Below are 21,616 nucleotides of genomic sequence, written 5' to 3' on the forward strand. Positions count from 1 at the left end.
AAATATTGAATGATCCCATTGATGTATTATACTTTAAGGTCTTTTTGTATCGACGAATGCAATTATTTTCATTAGATAAGTTATCATTGGGTAATTCGATTTAAATGAGAATATCGCGTATTATTAATGAGTTTTTAATCAAATGTCGCTCTAGAGCTGCTTATCTCAATTTAATACTTCAAACGGCGAGAGGAAATACAGGAAAAAGTGAAGAAGAAAACAAAAGATGAAAGTAAATAACTAGTAAAACATAGTAGTGAAATTTAGCGAAATAATGTTGGGTTAAAGTAGCTGGTGAGGCCACGGATCAGGCAAAGGGATAAAGTCAGTATTACGTCACGCCAGGGAGCGATTGATGGATCGAAGTGTTCCACCCTTTTTGGCTTTGGAGTTTGCATCGCAGGTTCCACCAGTGAGGCGTGACGAGCTGGGGATTGGGAGAGAGAGAGAGAGAGAGAGAGAGAGAGAGAGAGAGGTTTGGTAATCTATTGTAGCCCCGGAAATTACATTCTTGAAGAATATCCTCGTTGCCGACTGAATATCGAGCGTCGTAGGGGTTAGACACGGTCGGGCGGAGGGAGGAGGGCGTCGGTAAAGCTCGAGCCGCAGCCGCATCAACGGACGGAAGCTGCGGGCGTCGACCCGCGGCCGCTACTGAATGGGGAAGCCCTGGCTCCAGCCCCTGGATGCCCTGATTTCATTCAGTCGTTCCCCGACCAAGTGCTCAATGAACGCCCCCACCACTACCACCCCACTCGAGGCGACTATCGGCGTCAGCGCCGTTGCCGTTGCCGCCACCGCCTCCTCTCTCGGGCTATCGATCCGCCCGAGGCGCGCGCTCCGCTGCTTCCTTTCGCCCCTTTCGGCGAGCACATAAATCACAAAATTGCGATGAATGCGCAAGAGGGAGTTTGCGGTAAGGGCCGATTATCGTTCGTATCAGCGATGTTGCTTGGGAATTTTCGCACGGAGGCTGCGGGACGCTTTCGCCCCAAGTCTCGGCACAATCATTCCTATTTCGCGATGATTTTTCATTGAGTTCTTCGATTACTGCTCTTACGGCGATTTAAGAGTCTAAAATCATTAGGATTTGAAGAATATTAAGTAGCTTACGATGCCACTTTCACGAGCGATTATCAATAATTATCGACAATCTAGCAGGTCCGCAATTGATATTTACGGAGATGTTGTTAGGTGCATTCCGATGCACTGTCATAATAGCAATTAAATATTCATAGGTAAAAGTTATTAATTTTCACGTTTGTCGAATATGTTGAGGTGAATTTAACTGTCGTGCTTAATATGATAAAAATAATAGAAGTAAGCTAACTGATGAGGTATTGCCAGGGGAACAGATAGAATGTCAAATTGGGGATGAATCGCGAGATGGTATGAAAGTTATGAAAGTTATTTGCACTCGTTATCGATACTATTTATGAATACCTAATAGACAAATGCACCAATTCAAATATCCAGACACAGCCATAAAGAGTGCGTATAAGTTTCGCCATACTATAAATCACTGAGGAAATGGCTTTACGCGAAGAGTCGAGAGAGAGAGAGAGAGAGAGAGAGAGAGAGGAAGAGAGAGAGAGAAAGAGAGAGAGAGAGAGAGAGAGAGACGAGTTCCGTATAATGACAAGCCGCGCCGGCCTGCTGGCTGCGAGAGGAGGAAATGTCAATCGAGAATCTGCCTCGTTGCGGTTTCGACAGATGTCTTTAATTGATGTCTTTGACGATTGATTAGCGTTGTAAAGCCATGTTCTTTCTCTTTTATTCCGTCTCCGAGCATTGAATTATTTTTACATCTGATCTTGATTATTTAGTACCGCTTTTTTCCGTTATTTTCCATAATATTTTCTAGGGGAGGAAGACCGTAGCGCCATCTAATGCGGTTTCGCGTTCAGGAAGACTGAACAAATTGGCGAGAGGAAAAGTAAAATTTCATTTCCAAAAGGGAATTAATATCGATTGATAAATAGTGAGGAATATATTTGATACGTCTAGAATATGAAAGTTGATTATTATTATATAATAATGTCAATATGGCATATTTTATTACTTGTGGTGCATATTCTTCAAAAAGTTCTTCTAATAATACAATTACAAATTAAAAAAATGGTATTTATAACATTACGTAATTTCATGTTCGTATGAGAGAGCGTAATGTCTTAATCGTAATTTTCAATTATGTAATTTTATTATTATACGTGAAATTGAGCTTCAAAATTTATTATCGATTCAAAATAATAACTTACAATTAGTTTTTCGTAATTATCATCACACAAATGTTTTCTAAATTAACATTGATTCCCTAAAGTATATTAATCATAACGGATACTCGCAAAGATTGTATATTATAATTTTTTTTTTTTTTTTATTTTTTATCTATTCCTTTATAAATTATATTAATAACATGTTTTTAACAATCCTCGATACATTAAAGCATTGAGCTATAATTGTAGTGATATCGTGCTAGTGCCAAATTTAATGATCTTAATAATAAATGCACTACTTTCATAAAAAGTTACACCTATATTTCTTCAATAATAAATAATAAAAGTTTTCCATATTTCTATTGTTATCGGATCCTGACAATGAATAAAACAAACAACAAACGAACGAACGTGTAATTTTTTGAAAAATGACTATAGTGAATATTTCTAATCAAACTGAATTTTAATTTTAATAAAAATCTTTTCCCCACGTCCGTATTCCCGACCACATTGGCTTTATTCTTCATAAAAGCAAAACGACAAACTAGCTGTCGTTGCAGTTTAATCGAATAAATATGCCCAATAAAATGTTAAGTATATTCACGTTCTTAAATATAATTGATAATTTTCAATATGTTATCGCGATCTTATATGAGTGTGAATTTTTACATTCACGTTGAGTCTAAGGACAAACTTGTCTGCCAATTAGTATTGGCTCAGCACACAGATGCGAGGTAGGCAAATGTTCGAGCCCCCTCACCACCCATTTCCTTATTAGTCTCGTATCAATGGGAGATAATCTCGGGCTGAACACATTCCATGTCGCATTATCAGTTCCGTAAAGTCGCTGTCCATCCAGTCTCATATAATACTTTTGCATCCAAAAGCGTCACAAATGAACCCCTGTGTGCAGGAATTAGCCGTGGCATATCAGTGGGCAAAAAAATTGAGCAACAGCTCTATTATCCGCTCGTTATCTCGGAGTTGTGGGAAAAATATCGAGAAATAAATCGGCCCGCCGCCGATTCTTACCACGATAGCCGCCCACGCAAAGTGGCATCCGGTTGGGAAAAGCGAGTAATCCACTGGGGAACCCTGGAGATCCTGATCGACCAGTTCTCAGATGTGAATGACGTATGTACGGGGCGACCTGGCTATTGCCGTTTTACCGCGGGGGATGCAGGGCCAAAGGAAATTATCGAGTTTCTTCACTTTTTACCTGGGCCTGTCTTATTTTTGTAATGATTTTTCTCGTTTATTATTGAGCCGAGGCTATTGAACCGAGGCTATTGAGCCTTGGTGGTTGCTCGATGGTCATGACTGGGCTGACAAACGTTAGGATTAATTAAAAGTCAATTCGCTTGAAAAATCAGATCGGAGGACGAGATTCAGATCTGGCAATATTACATGTCTCAAACAGTATTTATACAACGACTTACGTGTAACATATGCGCCCGAGTATTTACTAAAAGATTAACAGATTTTAAGATGAAATGACATGCTTGTCATAGGTAAATTAATTTAGACGTATTAATTTCACATAATATTCGGTTAACTTTACGGGATTTACGATGCGATATGGCCGAAGACGAAAATAACTCATTGGCCTGTGTGGCGGCGTATCGGAAAATAAGAGAGACCGAGGCCTCAAAGGAAAATTCCACCGAGCACCCGCGCATCGTCACGAGAGCACTTCAGGGAAAAGCCATAATCAGACATTTCCAATATTCTGTAATGCCTAAAGGCCATAAATTCGGGGGAGTATTATTATTCGAGAGTTATGGGGGAGGGCGGCAAGAATAAATGCGAGAATGAAAAAGGAAATATTGGCAAATCGGGAAAATGACCGTGTCGATGTGTTCGCGTGTCAATGATATTTATATCGCGTGGGACGTACGCCAATCTTAGATAAACGCCACAATCGGTCGCAATCATTAATTGCAACTACGTGAGTATATGAATGGGTTAATTATTGTATTTGACTAGTCCACGGGACTCTATTTTCATCATTGTGCATTCAACAAATACAATCCGGTGCCTTCTTCTTTAACTAATATAAAACAAAAAACAACAAAAAAATTTCACACATATGCACGTACACGCAAGTGTATTAGTCTATCGAATAGCCGAGACGTTATTTTTATTTATTTTCGGTAAGAGTAGCTTGGCATTAATAATGCAATACAGTCAACAATGTATTAATGAAACAACTTTGCAATCCCACATATTGAAATTTGATAAGATAATTAATTATTTAGAAATTATTCTTAAGAATCGAGAAAATTCGTACAATTGTGTATTCGTATGAAATGAAATTCATATACAATAAAGAAATAATTTAGTAATTGTCGTTCGATGATTGTACAAGCGGTTAATGAATTAAAAATGCGCGACAAGTACTTATTCAGCGAAATATTATCAATAGCTGAATTTTTACTTTTCCAAAATACTAATCTTCCGTTTTGTTGCATCGATCCGACAAAATTTACAAAATGTAATCGAGATTTTATACAATTCGTTAAAACGATAACGACTAATGGACACGTTTTTTTTTCATAAAGCTCGCCTACGTGACAAATTCAAAACATTTTATCCACTCGATTTGTCGCTCCGTTACACGCAATACATCATCAATTTGCCAGTAAGCTTATTGAAAAAAAAAAAAAGAAAAAAAAAATCTCGTTTTTAACTTAATTACAAGTCAAAGCTGATTTTTATCAAAGGACACTAAGTAAGGGCGTAAGTTTTGTAGATAATATTATCTTGACAATTAGGTATTGAAAAAGAGTATGCAAGTTAATTTTGGTTTTTTAAGAATATGTACGAACGTCAAGATAAAGCTTGACAGAGAAATGACGAGATAGCCATACGCGTTTCATGGTAGAGGTGTGGTTACAACTTGGGACGAGGATGACAATGTTGACGAAGCTGACGACGGTGACGACGATTACGACGAGGTTGACCATTACGACGGGCATGACAATGTCGACCATGACAATATTGGAGAAAACGTACAAAAAGGTCCTTTGGCTCGTTATGCTCCTGTTTCGTGTGTTATTAGATGGCCGAAGGCGGCGGGAAGTAGTTGCCTTGGTACTTGGACTGCCAGCTTGTGCTCATCATGCCACACACATGTTTGACATATTGAATCAACTGCACAGTGAACGACTCTCTTTTTTTTCTCCCAAGTCCAACGACTCCCCCGCTTCGCTCCACCACTACTTTTTACGTTTCCCCATCGACAACAATTTCTTTGATCTTGCTCTATGGTCTTTCTGCTTTTATTCCCATTTTTCACATTACGATAAAGCGTTATTTTGGACCTAAGGCGTCACCACTCCAGAGAATCGCCAATTCTCTCGGCTTTTCCAGCGAGATTTATAGAAATGCCCGGTTCGAGATAATTTATAATCGTGACTATGGTTATTCATTATGATGGTAGAGAAACATTCTCCGATTTGCAAAGATCATTGATCTCCGAAGATGTGACGGCTATTACGGCTTAATTGATGTGAATTAAGCTTGAAAGTCGTGGAATAATGGAAAATTTATCTTCTTCAAATTCTCTTCTCTCATCACAATGGCTAATCCCTTCCTAATCGACGCTTTCTGTGATTTATTTCTACGATCAAGGACGATGAGGTGGTTGTTAGTTTTCACGAGTCTCTTCGTGTCAACAGTAACTTAAACGAGCAGTGCGTAAACTTAAAGGCCCAAAGGCAAAACCCTGACCTTGTTGCGAGCTAGAATGTCGTATTTTAGAAGCTGGAATAGATACGAAGAGAAAAAGGCAAGTCATACGCTGGTATTCACGTGTCTTCCGCGATAGAGCGAATTTCCCAGAAGGTGCGCAGAATCAATTACGGAGTCGTAAAGTTGGTAGAGTCGAAGTAAGGTAAATAGAGGATTAGCCGGGTCGTTGTTGTTCGTGATCGGCAGCGGGTAGAGCTTCTTCCGGGTGTTAAATAAGCACGACAATAACCTCGGCTAGTGCTCCGCGGGCTTTTGTAACGCGTCCGCGCATTTCATTGGGTCGCGTGAGCTGTAAGGCACGAGGGTACCGCCTGAAAAGAAAGCGAGAACACCACCAAATTCAATCGGTGATCTTCGCTAAGCCAGATGTAAGGCGAGAGAGAGAGAGAGAGAGAGAGAGAGAGAGAGAGAGAGAGAGAGAGAGAGAGAGAGGGGGGGGAGGAGGGATAATGATAGATACGCGCGCGCGCGCGTGCGTGGGCGCGTTTGTGTGAGGGAGAGACGGTCGAGGCTATTGACATGCAGGGGCTCCGTCGCTGCCCGAGCAATGCAACAATCACGACATCGGAGCGCCGGTAAGCCGATAGTTTGCTCGCGGTCACGTTTCGACGTGGAAGTCGTCGATGAATGGCTCATGGAGTTGGATAGCGTTTTGAGGTTACACAATATATCGGACTCCTATGCAATGAGCCATCCTTTCTCATCCTCCTCCTCGCTACAACCGTCCGCCCCTCCCCCTCACTCCACCCGCTCCCGTGACAGACCGACACCCCCTTCCCTACCCCACCGCCGCGCCACTACCATCATCTTTCTTGCATACGTTGCTTTCTTAGCCTTTCGCTGTATCTCCTCTTCCTACTTCTGTCGGTTCATCCCCCCGCCCCCACCCCTCTACTTTTTTTTCCCTCTTTCATCTTTACACTCATTGACAAAGTCCTGGCGATCGCAAGGCCAGTCATTGACGTGAAATTAAGCGCACCGATTAAAGGCTAAAAATAGCATGTTTATTATTAATAGTTTTGCGCGGTGCGCTGTCTTTATGGAAATTGCGGGAAATAGGATTCTCCTTCGACGACTGACAAGCCAAAAACGATTAATCTTTACGGTTGCAGAATATTTCTCGTTCCCCCCATCGCTTATTCCAAGTAGGATTATTTTATTCGGCTATCAGCAAGAGCTTTAAAATATTTTATACTTTGAATGAACGTATGGACGAAATGGGGCTATGTGGGTGGGATTGTGGGGCAGAATGGGAGGATTACTTTGTTATTTTGATAATGGTGCTTAAGTAAAGAAGGCAAATAACAGTTTATTTCATGAAGATGGAATAATTATTTTAAAGATACGTCTATACGATAATGTATAATTTGCCATTACGAAGGTTACGGGGATAAAAATAAATTGCTGCTAGTCGAACTGTAATTTCACTTTGCCGCCGTGAAATATGAACGATTCATGTTACATTGTGTGGGAGTTAGTACGAAACTCGGTATTTTAATAGTGTCCAAGTGTATGAGAAAAATTATTTTAGCACCTACGAGCACGCGTGTGCGTGTGCCCGCGCATATGTATAATTACAAAAGATAACTCAATTTATGTTAAAAAATTATATTTAATGCTATGATAATTAATCGATAATTCGTAAGCTAGAGATTATGCCTAGTAATATGTGGTGCTATAAAAAGTGATTTAATTGAAACAAAAGGCGAAAATCAATGGAAATGGTAAGAGATGCACATTAATATGCAGTTCATGAAAGAAGATTTTCTTATTTAACGTTAATGATTATCGGCAAAAAATTATAAATTCAGCTCATATCAATACTCATGTATAATAATTTTCTATACCATAATGAAAAACCGATTTACACACACTCATATTACGCTCATCAGAATCATATATATATATATATATATATATATATATATATAGAGAGAGAGAGAGAGAGAGAATAAAATATATAACAAATTATCTTATTGTTACAAATGTAATATTAGCTTCGTTTTGTTGGCTTATTTAATTTTCTGACTTCGTTATAAATATCTAAAGCGTAAGCTATACTCATAAATATTACCATAATCTTCCAAACGCAACATACTTAACGATGAGATCTTTCATTTTCCAGCCATTATAGCATACTATTAATTATACGTCGTTTTCCTTATGTAATCGACAGATTTAGAGTTTAACGAATTTTTTATAATTATTGAGCATAATTTTCACGATATTGTAGAAACGTAGGAGAATATTGGGAATCATGGCAACGTAGGGAGCCTTTAGAGAACGATTAAATAGCCTTGGCACTAGCAAATATAAGAATTGCGATCGCTGAACAGTGGTGTGGTAGTGTGTCGTATGGTATAATTACGATATAAGTTTCTCTCTCATTTTCTACGCCTGCCACTCCACTTAAATCGAGACTTTTTCCCAGTTTTACTCGGTTTCTCTTTGCTCGTTACAAGCCTCCCTTCCACCTTCCACCCCTCAGTCACTCGTTTCAATGGATTTTTGCGTCGTCTGCCAGAGAGTCCGCCCCCCCCCCCAACCCGCCATCGTTCCACAATATCACCTTTAATATTGTTTCTCTCCTGGTTGCGCGGTTGTAGTACGCGCTCCAGCTCGCACTTCAACTTATACCCGCGCATACCCGCGCACGGCGTGCGAGTATTCGCGTGCGTGTGCGTGTGCGTGTGCGTGCGCGCGTTCGCGTTCGCCCGTTCCCGCTTCGCTCGGTCACTCGATCGTTCATTGCGGCACTCACCGTATGTATATCGTATCGGGATCGTATTTCGAGGCCGAGTCGCGGTCTCGAATTCAAAAGTCTCATGCACACGCATATGTCGAGACATTTTATTTCGAATTTTGTCGGGCGCGCGCACCACATCGTGCACCGTGCTGCGCTCCACCTCATTTAGATAGCTCGATGATCTTTCGTAAGTCCTTGAATTTTCATATGAAAGCGAAGGTGCGCTAGAAGAGACTAGTTTTGCTGTATTGTCGAATTGACTTAGCTCGAGCAAACAGAGAGAATTGCGCTGGACGATAATGCTTTTCCCAACGTATACCATCCCTTCCCCAGTCTGTATTGCTATATTTAAAATAAATTTGCAAAAAATAGCGATGTATTACGTGAGATTAGCTTGTAGGTGAAAAGATTTTACGCGTAAACTAATGAAATTCTTATAAAAATTAAGATTATGTATTAACGTAAAATGTTCAATCGGAGTGGCTCGATCGTTGTAATATAGAAATACTTGTATCATACCGGAATAAGTAATACCCATTACAAAATATGTTAAATTTCGTTCAATAATTTTAACGCAATTCTCCAACATCTCAATTTTGACTTTCGATTTGATCGAATAAATGTAGACGGAAACAGCCCCGTAAGCGTGTTATCAATCAATTTTTCTATCAGCTAAAATGACCTCCGCAGCTTATTACGTAAGCGTACATTTGACATTAGACAGAATGTCGAAGTGAAGAGTATTGGAGGGCGCAATATCCATGACATGAAAGCTTTAGATCCTAGATGCCAGTGTTGCCATTAAAATTACTCTTTACACGTCTACATGTCGTTGTAATTTGGCGAGGGAAATGTTGCTGTATGCTATTATTATGAGAATAATTAAAAATTTCGTTTCCATTAAGAAGTAAATGTTCGTCATTTAAAAGTTTTTAGTCTCTTTCAATTGTCAGAGAGTCAGTCGGATGGATCCTTTTTCCTGTCGGGCGTCTGATCGATCGAACGCAAAGCGGAAATGGATCGTTAATTTGGATGACTGAGTCGGGCGACATTTACGAGAGTCGGCGGCACATTACGTACGTACTTGTTGTATTCGACCGAGTCGGGACTCACCACGCGGTACCGAGCAAAGGAACTGCCAAAGGGAGAGATTGTGGCCCGTCTGCCTCGGATGAAAATAAAATGAAAATGTATGCCGAATGATTGATGCTGAAAGAGAGACTTACTCAATGAAGCGACTGAATCAGCGCCAAATAAACGAGGTAAACGCCGGTTGCGCAAGAGAACTGGAAAAGGCTTATTTATACGTCGACTTTTTATTTATAAATGGGCAATCGCGAAAGGATCGGTAGGCCGGAGATGCTGCTGCCAACAGGAGGAAATTATGAGTCGACGAAACTCCGTGGACGTGGTGTGAATTTTTTATTTTGTAGCCAGTGTGCCAGTACGTCGACGAGCATCGCGTGATTCTTTTGAGCTACTTTTTTTTCCTTCGACTCCGTGTTTTATGCGCACTGTAATTTTTTTTTTTTTTTTTTTTTTTTTTTTTTTTTTTGTAAATAATTGAGGGACTACGTTTAAAAATAATAAGACGAGGAATTTATTGTTAAAGAATTATTCCATAATTATTCCTCGGTTAACTGTTTAACCAACGCTTGATCATAAACAAATTATCATTCTTTTATTGATTTTCTTTTTTTCTTTTTCTTTTTTCTTTATACATTTATAATGCAGTTGGTTCAAAGTCTTATAATGATTCTAAACACAAGAAGCATAGATTTTTCTCATTTCTAACTGACAAAACTAGTTAACTGAATTAATTAATATAGTACATTTTTCATTTCATCAAGATGTGAACAATTTTTCAAATACGTAATATGCTACATTCGTACTATCAATCTTAATATGATAAATCCATTTCTCCTTACATTTATTCAAATATTCATTACTACATCTTCTTTGTACTGCTATTTTATTTATTTGTTCATATAATAGATTTTTTTTTTTTTTATAGAATATTTATATACCAAGTTTGTTGTGATGTCTCTTGATTTTATTAGATTTTAAACATTATATAATTGCGTGATTTTTTACTGCCTTTACAAAAATTTTACACAATTTTTCAAATTCTCTAAAAAAAAAAAAAAAAAAAAAAAACAGCAAAAACCATAAGTAATAATTAATTAAGCAATAATTCTATAACCATCACGAGTAAAAATATTTTTAGAATATATTCATATGAAATTCTTTTTTCTAAATAAATTAATTACTACTTTAATGACATCCCAATACAGACAGATGACTTATCTCTATAAAATAGTATAGACAATTTTTCGTCCTTTTTTTTCTCACCTCAAGAGTAAAAATCACACACTGACGAAAGTCGTAAAAAAAAAAAAAAAAAAAAAAAAAAAAAAAAAAAAATCATCTTAGTAAGTTAATTACTTCCTCTCGGTTTCTAAAACTTTTCGGAGACACAGATGGGAAGAGCCAATTTTAGGGTGAATGAGAAGGAGCGCCGCAAAAAATAACCTAGTTACAACGTCAAGATAAAAAAAATGTATACATTCACGTACTCGTGACTAAATTATGCAAGAAAAAGATACTAAACCGCGCGCTTCTGTTGTTTGGTAGATGATTCAATAGTTTCATTCGAAATGTTTTACTACGAGTAGACGAAGATTGTTAAAAGATATATGGTTCCTGTCCTACTCTCGAGATAGAATTTTAGCTAAAAACGATATCGATATAAATAATAAGCATCGTGCACAAATAGATAGAAAAACAATGTAAAGGAAGGAAAAGAAAATTAAAAAGGGCAAATACACCTTTTGTTTGATTTAATTTTCTCATTCGTCAACAGTCTCACACTCTTAAAATTCATTAAATCTACCCAATTTCACGCTAAAGGAAATACTTTTGATTTGAAATATTCAAAATCTATTTCAATTGTTTATATCTATTATTCAACTATTATGAACATTGATAATTGATACTATAGTACATAATATAATCAAACAACAACGCGAAACCTTTACAATTATAAAACACGTAAATAGATTTAAAAAAATGCTTATCAATAATAAAATCAACTTGATTAATTTCAATTAAATATGTCTCTTTATACAATTTAGAAAAAACAATATAAAATTTGGTTTTTTAACCATTATATATCTATGTGCAGTGCATGCAACTTGGAAATTAAAAAATAAACTGTTAAAAAATATGTAATATTGATACCAGATAAATATGATTATGCATTCGTATATACAATGCTTATGTAAATCAATTTTCACTTAATGCAGCCGCCGCCACATTATATTATACCTAATATTATAGTATTAAGTTAGGTTATCAACTTCTTTTACCATGGTTGCTTAATTTATGTAATGGATTGAATGTCATCTTATCGACTTCAACATATACAAAGTCGAGTCGATTAAATGATTAGGAGCAATATAAAACGATATATTAGGCACTTGAAAAGGACAACATATTATTCGTGGAATCGTAAGATGATAATAAGACTCTTTAAAATAATGAATGTATATGTATATTTGATTATATGGATGTATTTTTTTTTAAATAGAATTAAATGGAACCTACTTTTATTTTTTTCTTTTCTTTTTTCCTAACTAAGCTTACGAACGTTCTTCGAATTTCTTTGCAATTGAAATATCGCAAGAGCTAAGAATTATTATTCTATTATTATAGATCGACACAAAACTCTACAAATTTTTTATAACAACGAAGCAGGTTATATTTCAACATTATTATATCAAACTGTTATTTACTCATAAATGAATTGCTCTCATCTATCAATGTAAAAACTGCTCAAATCCTTCTTCAGTAATAATGAAAATTCCAAAAAAGTTTAAGATCTGCTTTAAGATCTGCATTTCGAAGTGGAATAGAAAATACCAGAGTAAAAATAAAAGATTGTAGGTGAAACTGAGCCGAGATCGAATGGTCCACGGAATGGATTAGGATAATCGATAAATAAGTTAAAATAGGATAAGAAGGTTATGGGGGGGGGGGGAGGAATACACGTGATTTACACAATCCAGTGATTCCATCTAGTTAACATTTGACTAATTATGTGCACGAAGGGTCGGTCCCGTTAACCTACAACTGGCAAGGCTTTGAAAATTTAAGCGCGCGATGGACAATCAAGTATCCCAGCTTTTCTAAGAATGTCAGGAGAAAAACGAAGTAATCGGCATAACAGCAACTTTTTCTTTTCCATTGTACCTCATCACCGCGCGTAATAAAGAGATTTAGGAAAGATGCTTTTAATAATTGTGAATTATTTTTCTCCACCTCGCTATTGCTTTCACTTATCTATTAGTCTAGATTCGAAGAGAAAAAATTCATTTTTTTTTTTTTGAGGAACTTTGACATATTTAAAATTTACGACGGAGTAGTGGAAACAAGAAAAGAGCTATTTTTACAAAAAATTCACTTTGTTTTTTTGACGAACAATAGCATATATATATTACATGAATTTCATTTCTTTTTGAGTAGAGATTTAATTATTATTATTTAAATCATTTATATTAATCTATCATAACCAATTACAAAAAGCTAAAGTCTCAAACGAAAGTATTCATTCAATATCTTACAAATCTAGAAAAATAGTTGGATAAATGAACTAGAGAGCAGTGTCATATTTTATATCTTCGAGACAAAAAATTTAAAATGCAAATTTCCACTCAAATTATTTGGTATTCATCGTGATGAAGAGAGCCCGGATTTACCTAGGCATTAGCCACATTAAAATAAAATAAAAACAAAGCAAAACAAAACAAAAGAAAACAAAACAAAATAAAACAAACAATAAAATAAACGAAAAAGAAGTAGAAAAAAAGAAGAAGAAAATCCCACACACCTTAACTAATCGAAACGAAGAAGGTTCTGTTCTCCTCTTTCCACTCTACTCTTGTCGTGTCCGTCGCTTCCGTTATCAGGAATACGTGGCGCGGATGACGATGGAGGAACGGGCCGCGAGTGTAGGAACAAGGACCGTTAGATGGGGGAAGTCGATGTCGCTAATTCGGCCGTTAAGCTGCCGTCGTAATTACGCTAGTTTTCCGTGATGAAAATTCGAATTTCAGATTCGAAAGGCAGAAATGCCTCGATCTCCCGAGATATTATCAATTTATGGATACACGCCGCTAATGGGATTAGGATTATGTGTTGTATGTTTTGCATTTGAGTTGCCTGAGAGAATATTTAGATTCTTGATCACTTGGTTGGATCGATCTAATCGCGCAGCCTGTGTTTAAATTTGGAAGAACCGCGCAGTGATTAATTGATAATGCTATCTTCTGTTCGCTTATTCGTCAAACAATCAAGGAAATAATTGCTTTATTTGGAAGTACAATGCATTACTGGGTTGAGGCAAAATTATTATGCAATGCCAATTTGCTGTATCTTGCGGATAGTAAGAATTTTAAGCGACCGATTAAAAATAATATTCTACTGTCTATCAATTCTACAATGGCTGAACATTTTCATATAATTTTTTATATCGCAATTAATATCTCTCATGGATCATATTTTATTGTACATTGTATGATCAAGTATTGTATTTTAACATTAACAATTTAAAAATACGGAGGAAACAAGTGATTATTAATTACCATACAAGTTTAATTATCCTCAATTTTATATTAGAAGAAAATATATAAATAACATTTGGGTATATTGAAATACGGTATATAATAATTACTTAAAATCTTGGATTATTTTATGCTTTATTTATAATTTATTATTGCTTGTAGGATGTCTTTTCCATTCAAAATAAAGAAAACTCAATATTACGGTCGATATGTGAGATATTTATAAATGATATTTAAATAGCGCTATAATGGTATTTGCGTGCACAGAGAAATGTAGTTACGAAACGTAAAAACTTTAAAGGTTTTGATGCTTTTACAATTTTGATTAGATAATGACAATTATAAATGGAAGTTTTTGATATTACATTAACAATTTTAAATCAAAAACCTTTAATTCGATAAAAAATAACAAATTTTATTTTAGGCATTATTTTTTATTCTGATGTTATTATAATTGTTATTACAATTAGCGCATTAATTATATCTTTCAATGTCAATCGTATTAGAATTTTTGAAAATAATTGTAATCTTCAATTTATATCGGAAATATAAAATATATAATAATTTACACAGAATACACATACATATATATATATATATATATATATATTTATTTATCGAATAATATTTTATAAATGACCGTGTATTAGAATTATATAAAAGTTTTATTTTCTTGTAATAAAAATTTTATTACGACTAACGTTATAATACAATTTTTACGTACTTTAAAATATAATTAATTTTTTGTTATAATTTTCACGGCTGCATAGTAATTAGTTCTGATATTACTGTAATCAATATTTAAATGTTAAGTAAATTTAAATGTAAAGTAAACATTTTTTATAAATATTCAATAATATTGATATTGCCTCTATTAAATTCGTGATTTATTACGTAGCCAGTGCCTTACTTAGCATATGAAAATCTTCTTTTAATTGAATAAAAATTTTATGTGGATTTATAGGCTAACCATGAATTATTAATATTTATAAATGTAACGAACATTAGAAATAGTAAATATTGACGGTGTATAAGCTTTCATGGGTTTCATATAGTTCGGTGGCTACATTATTCAAACAAAAATTCTGGAATTAAATCGGATTACAAGTTATTACATTAAGGCTTTGTTAAATAATAATAATACCGGAATAATGGTTTCTGAAGTTATAAGATAAATATCTTAAACAATTATCACGATATTTGGCCATCATCTTATTTTTATAACGTAATGATAACTTATGCTCTCATTTTATGAATTTAGCAAACTCCACTAAAGTAATAAGCTTATCAAAGCGTATATTTTAGATAAATGCTAAATACTTCCTTCCTTTTAGCCAAATGAATATTCTTGCATTTGTCTCCCTTAAGCTCAGTTGGCTTATAAATATGTAACTAATGTTGTTGCCGATAAACGGAAACAACTACATCTTCAGCTAATGTATTTGTTTCTATTGACGTAGCACCATTATGTCAGACAAAATTTGTCTGCTAATCTTTCAGCTTTGTCATCGAATTTTTTGTTCCTTAAATATGTGCAAAAAAAAAAAAAAAAAAAAAAAACCGGTTCTTACACATGCCGGCACTTGTTTTTGTTTTCATAAGATAGTTTAATTAGAAAATGTACGATAATATTAATACGCAAATCCGAAGGGCATACAAATTTATAAATAAATGGAGAAAAAAAATCAAAGGAAAGGATAATATGCAGTTAATTAAGCACTGATGGATAATTATGTCAAACAAGAGCAGTTATTCATATGCCTTTGGTAATGAAAATTTTACAAACAAAAATCAACATTTAGCACATCACCGCTAGAATTGTCCGAAATATTATTATAATTAAATTGTAAAACTATACAGACACGTAAGAGTTGAAAATATATTTTAAATTGAAAAATTGAATTACAAGTCTTTAACGACAAATTCAATTATTAGAAATATATTGGCAACTTCTTGGTTACGAGAATACTCGGCTTTTGTAAATTTTTTGAATCTACGACTTTCATCAAATCTCCAGCGTTAAAGAAAGTTAGCCAAAGGTAAAACATGCAAATATAATGCGATTATTCCTTCAATAATTTCACTTTATCCGAGACTAGATTAAGCGTTGCTACTGGGAGAGTCCCTCCTCCACTTGAGCTCGAACACCAAACTTCAAAGCCACAGCAAGAACAACGGATTTCAATTTCTTATAGTGCGCGAACAATCGTACAGGCGCATTAAACGTTTCCAACAGTGCGCGCTAGTCGCCGAATAGAAGGAGACAAAAGCCTATCGCAACGACGCTCATCTGCATCATCTGTATCAATAAGTGTGTGCATTCACCAAAAAGAATGAGCGCTTATCAGCCGATTCTCAAAAGCTATCGGCAGTGCAAGAAAGAATCGAGCTCCCGTTGAAAGCTGAGGAAATGAGAAATTGTAGAAGATGAAGATGAAGTAGAAGAAGAGGCGAAGGAAAAAGCGCGTGCCGAGAGCGGAGATGGAAAAGGCGAAAAGGCGAAAAGGAGGCGAGCTCGGCTTCATTGACGAATGGGGCTTGAATGGCGTGCGTATTACGTGGTCGGCGCTCCTCTCGGCGAACTCACGCGCGCCGGCGCACACAAGGTCATGCACGTACGCTTAACTGCTCCCGCAGAAAGTGTGATTTAACGGTGGCGACACTTGTGTTAACGATCGCTCAGCCATCGACCCATTCCTTCCATTCATCCTTCGCCTGCCTCGCCCCGCTTTGCTATACCCCACTCGTATACCGCCAGACTTCCACCAGCCCCTCATCGTCATCCTACGATACTTTCCTATCCCCACAACACCCTCGCTCGGTCTATCCCATCCCGGTCCGACCCCTCATGCTCGATTACGTAAGCACCACGTGCGTTTAATCGGGATATCGGCGTTTTCCTGCTTTACCCCCAAAGATAACAAAGCCCTAAGTCGTTGACCTTAAGGGTCGGAGTGTGGGTGTCGCGGGAGTCGTTACTGCGTGCGCATGACCTCGGGAAAATTGGACGAAGGGGCTCGATTTCAAGACGAGAATTCCTGATAGCTGATCTTTACACGGAAATGAGAAAAGCCTGTATATATTGTATAGGGCCGGCTTCGGAGATTAACTCAACCTTAAAAGCAAATCTATATTAATCTACTTTTGACAAATGCTATTTTATTATATATGACTGTGACCATAAACATCGTCTACGCGTTTCATTAGCATTTCTCAGATTTCGGGTAATATCGACTAAGAGCGATTTCGCGTTAAAGCTTGTAAAAGGCTTTTACGGAAAGTCCAGAGATATTTTAAAATTTTAAAACTGATAAGGAATGTAGCGGGCCTGAAATTAGTTTTATCGAATGCCTGAAATCCCAGCTCGCATACGACGTACAGTTAGAATGCTTTAAAATTTGCAAAAATTCTAATGGTCGAGTGCTGATCATTTGAAAGGAAAGTATACGTTTTTATTAGGAGACTTCATTATTCCGGGTACTGGTGTTGGGTCACTCGCGGAGAGCGTAATTTCCAGCCAAGAGGTGTTTAACCATACGATGTATGGCATCGTTGCATCGAGAAAGTACGTTTATGTAAGGCGAGGATTTATGTCGTAAAAATTGATAAGAAATGGATAATGATGGAATTGACGCGCGCGGTCCACTTACTATGTGCCGATAATTACAAGCTTCGTATGGTACATAGCGAATGAATGGTAAGGCGGCATTCGCGTAACTGACATACGCGTCAAGTTTGGCGAGCTTTCGTTTTCTCCGCGACTCCTTCCTACGACTTTCAGGCCCGACGTTTTGTAAATTCCCTTAAAGCCGGAGAAATGCATTACCTTATACGGTGAAAGTCGTGCTCGTATGCTTCGTGTGCTTGACTAGGCTCACGATTCGCCTCTACATTCCATTCCCTTTTATTCTCGCACGGGGCAATAATTTCTCGCGGCTTCACGACTGCCTATTAATCACTCGTCCGCTCGAGCACGGCAATAATATAACTTTAAAATCACGCGACCGAGCAGACTGGGATCGCAGCTCGATCGTTGCTCGTTTCACGCTCTGTCCACGCTCGGTCCATGCTCGATTCACGCCTCGATTTGCGTCTCGAGATGCAAACGATCCGATTTGCCGTCTAAGCCACGGTCATTCGGTATTAAAATATTCTCGATACTCGGGGCCCCTCGCTTTTAAGGGCGGAAGGAAGTACGTACCTTGCTGATGAGCATGTCCTTCTCGTCGAAGTGCCGGCCGAACATCTTGGGCGTCTCGCCGGGTATCGGCTCGATTTTTATGCAGACCTCCTGACCCTTGCGCGCAGTCTCCAGCGCCTTGTTGTTGATTTGTATGGTCGTAACGATGCCCAAGTCAATGAACTGCAAGAAAAAAGTCTGGTGAGCTTGTGGTTTGGTATGGAGCCGCCGTTGGCCGCGCTTTTCCGGTTGGCTTCACGCTTTCGCAAATGCGCCCACTGCTCTCGGAAAATTAAGCCGCACCGTCGGCAGTTTACTTCGGCTTTACCGAGCTCAGAATACACGATCTTTATTATTACTCGTCTAATGGGAACACGCGATGCGGCATTAAGAAGGAAAAAAAAAAGAAGAAAAAAAAAAGAAAAAGAAATATATAAGAAGAAGAAGACGAAGAAGAAAAAAGATGAAGAAAAATAGTGTTTATGACGTATTTACTAGTGGCTTGCGCTTAACCTGAATATACAGCGTAGTGTGCGTATGTATACAGAGCCATGTGTTATTAACTTTAATGCTCTCTTAATTCTCTTCGGTGATTAATATTTATTCTCGCCTCTTTGACAAATATGAATGGTAATTAAAAATTTTATGCCATATGAATATTAAATTATAATAATTTTAGTTAAATTAAAACATTGAACATGCGTCGGTGTTTGTTGTTGTCAATGCTGTTGCTGTTGCTGCTGCTGCTGCTGCTGCTGCTGCTGCTGTTGTTGTTATTATTATTATTATTCTTAGGCGTGGATGCGATTATACGGTACCGAGCGATATTTTTCATTCATGCCAGAAAACGCTGTGCTGCTCATTATAATTAAAATTATTACCATCACTACGCGACATAAATCCAAATTAGCATATAAATTTACTAGGTGAGAATAATGTATTATGGCCGCACAAGAGCATTTACAATGTATTTACGCAAGTAACACACGTATTTATATAGTTGATACTGTAATTCAACTTAAAAGTCATTCATAAATGTCGCAGACTTCTCGCATTTTAATGCTACCACGATGACACATTGCATATTGTATCTATTTTAGAAAATAGCATTGTTTATATGTAAATAATTGGATATCACATGTAATGTCATATAAAGTGCTATAGAGTTCTATATAAACTGCACGCGATCAAATACAATCTTGGAGATGTAAATTTTAATCGGTGTAGAAGTATCAAGAGGATATAAAATTATATCGACCTAAGAGTTTCAAAATTTGCAAAATAGTGCGATTAATCCTTTCAACGGATATTATTATGCATTGTAAACTTTCACTATTTACATTACATATCACATTTTACAATGAGCTCGACACATCGCCAACAACATAGTCCCTTAAATAGAAAAATTATATTTAAATTAGAGGCACGGAAGAAATTTTGTTCTTTAACGAAAGTTTCGTCATTTGATTACAGGCGCATATCGAGTAGGATGCGAAATATTTCCAAAAGCAAGCCTTGTTGCTCATTGTTGTGAGTGATTACGAAAAAGGTAAGTAAGATAGAAATACGTAAAATGATAAGGGGCATTGGTAATCGACGTCCGAGCAGAAATCGTAAATCCATGACGCAAATACGAGATTTTGACTAGAGGAATGGAAAGGCGAACGCGAGCTAATAGATAGCAAGTGAATGCCCATCCCCCTCTGTCATGTCGTTGTCATTGACATATAATATCGCTCGCCTTCCTGTAAGCAAGCGCACGCGTTAATGAGCAATTAGCGGAGTGAAAAAGAGTAAGATCGAGTGCGGAAAAAATGAACGGGACAAAGAACAAAAAACGGATGTCAGAGAAAAGAACAAAAAATCTCGTCATCGTTGAGAAAGTAACTTGCCACTGCAATTCGACATGGACGAGATGAATTTTCTATTCGCGAAAAATGTTTAGTGCATCGATTCTTCATATTTAAAAGGAAATTATTATGAGCTTAGCACTCGACGTAATTTGTCTCGTCATTATCTTTCCATCTTTAATAAATAATACATTGACGAAATTAATTTGTCGGTGTAAATCGGCTTATTTGCCTCACTACCGGATTAAATGTATTTTGAACTCTACTCTTTATTATTTAAATAACTCGTTTAACAAAATTTAGTTATTAATATAATTATCGTTAGTATTGACAATATAAAAATGTGTGCTTTAATACTTTATTATGCCGAATGTTGTGATCCCTGAAGTTTTCGTATAATTTCTTATATAACTAAAAGTTACCTCCTCCTGGCTCACTGAGGACGGTAAAGGAAACATTATAACGTACAGCGACAGTCTTTTACATCGATCATCTTTGAACATGTTTGTTATCAAATTTCTATGAATTATCATGACGAATCAATTGACATTCCAATGATAAATTTTCTTTCAAGATTAAAGATATCGATCGCCGAGGGATACCTCGGTAACCATAATTCCAATTCATTCCATTCGCTACCTCAGCCGTGTATTTGTCTCCGGTGTATTCGTTAATTATATTTGCACTCGGTGCGCTCAACATTCCAGGGGATGCAAAACTATCAAAGCTGAAGATGTTATCAGGTTTTGCGGCAAACGATGCCTCGCAGACACGACAGAAACAGAAACGGCAGATAAGCCAACAATGAGGATTGTTTAGCCGACTGTAAGTGGCTGAGAAGATCAAGAATCATTTCTCGGACTTAATGAAGAAACTTATTTTATGCGGACTTGCATCCAAGACGGACGATGTACATTGGTTTTGGATTTAAATTTAATCCCCCCCCCCCTCTCTCTCTCTGTCTTTCGAAATCATTGTTCATACAGTCATTTAATTGTCGATTTAAATATGATGAAAAACGTCCTTTTTTTTCAGAAAAAAATTCATCTCATTTAAATATTATATGTCATACCGTTACAATTTCAATATATTAATCGTATATTTAAACATGTCATTTAATGGACTAATATATTACAGTGGGGGAGACGGTGGGAGTAGGAATAGGAATGGTGGGTGGATTGGCATGGTAGTTTAGCATCGATACATGAATTTAGGTTGAGAAAAGCGCTGAAGAGACGAGCGTGAACGGG

The 21,616-nt window shown here is 36.7% G+C and overlaps 1 protein-coding gene across 1 annotated transcript in view; it reads right to left on the reverse strand.

Moving 5' to 3' along the window:
• eIF5B (eukaryotic translation initiation factor 5B) overlaps nucleotides 1-21,616 on the reverse strand; it is a 136,824-nt gene that overhangs the window by 15,931 nt on the left and 99,277 nt on the right. The window contains exon 17 of the mRNA XM_011501150.1: nucleotides 18,538-18,699. Within this exon, the coding sequence (XP_011499452.1) occupies nucleotides 18,538-18,699 (162 nt within the window). The remainder of the gene's footprint in view (nucleotides 1-18,537; nucleotides 18,700-21,616) is intronic.

The sequence above is a fragment of the Ceratosolen solmsi genome, unplaced genomic scaffold, assembly GCF_000503995.2.
Source record: "Ceratosolen solmsi marchali unplaced genomic scaffold, CerSol_1.0 scaffold57, whole genome shotgun sequence".
NCBI lineage: Eukaryota > Metazoa > Arthropoda > Insecta > Hymenoptera > Agaonidae > Ceratosolen > Ceratosolen solmsi.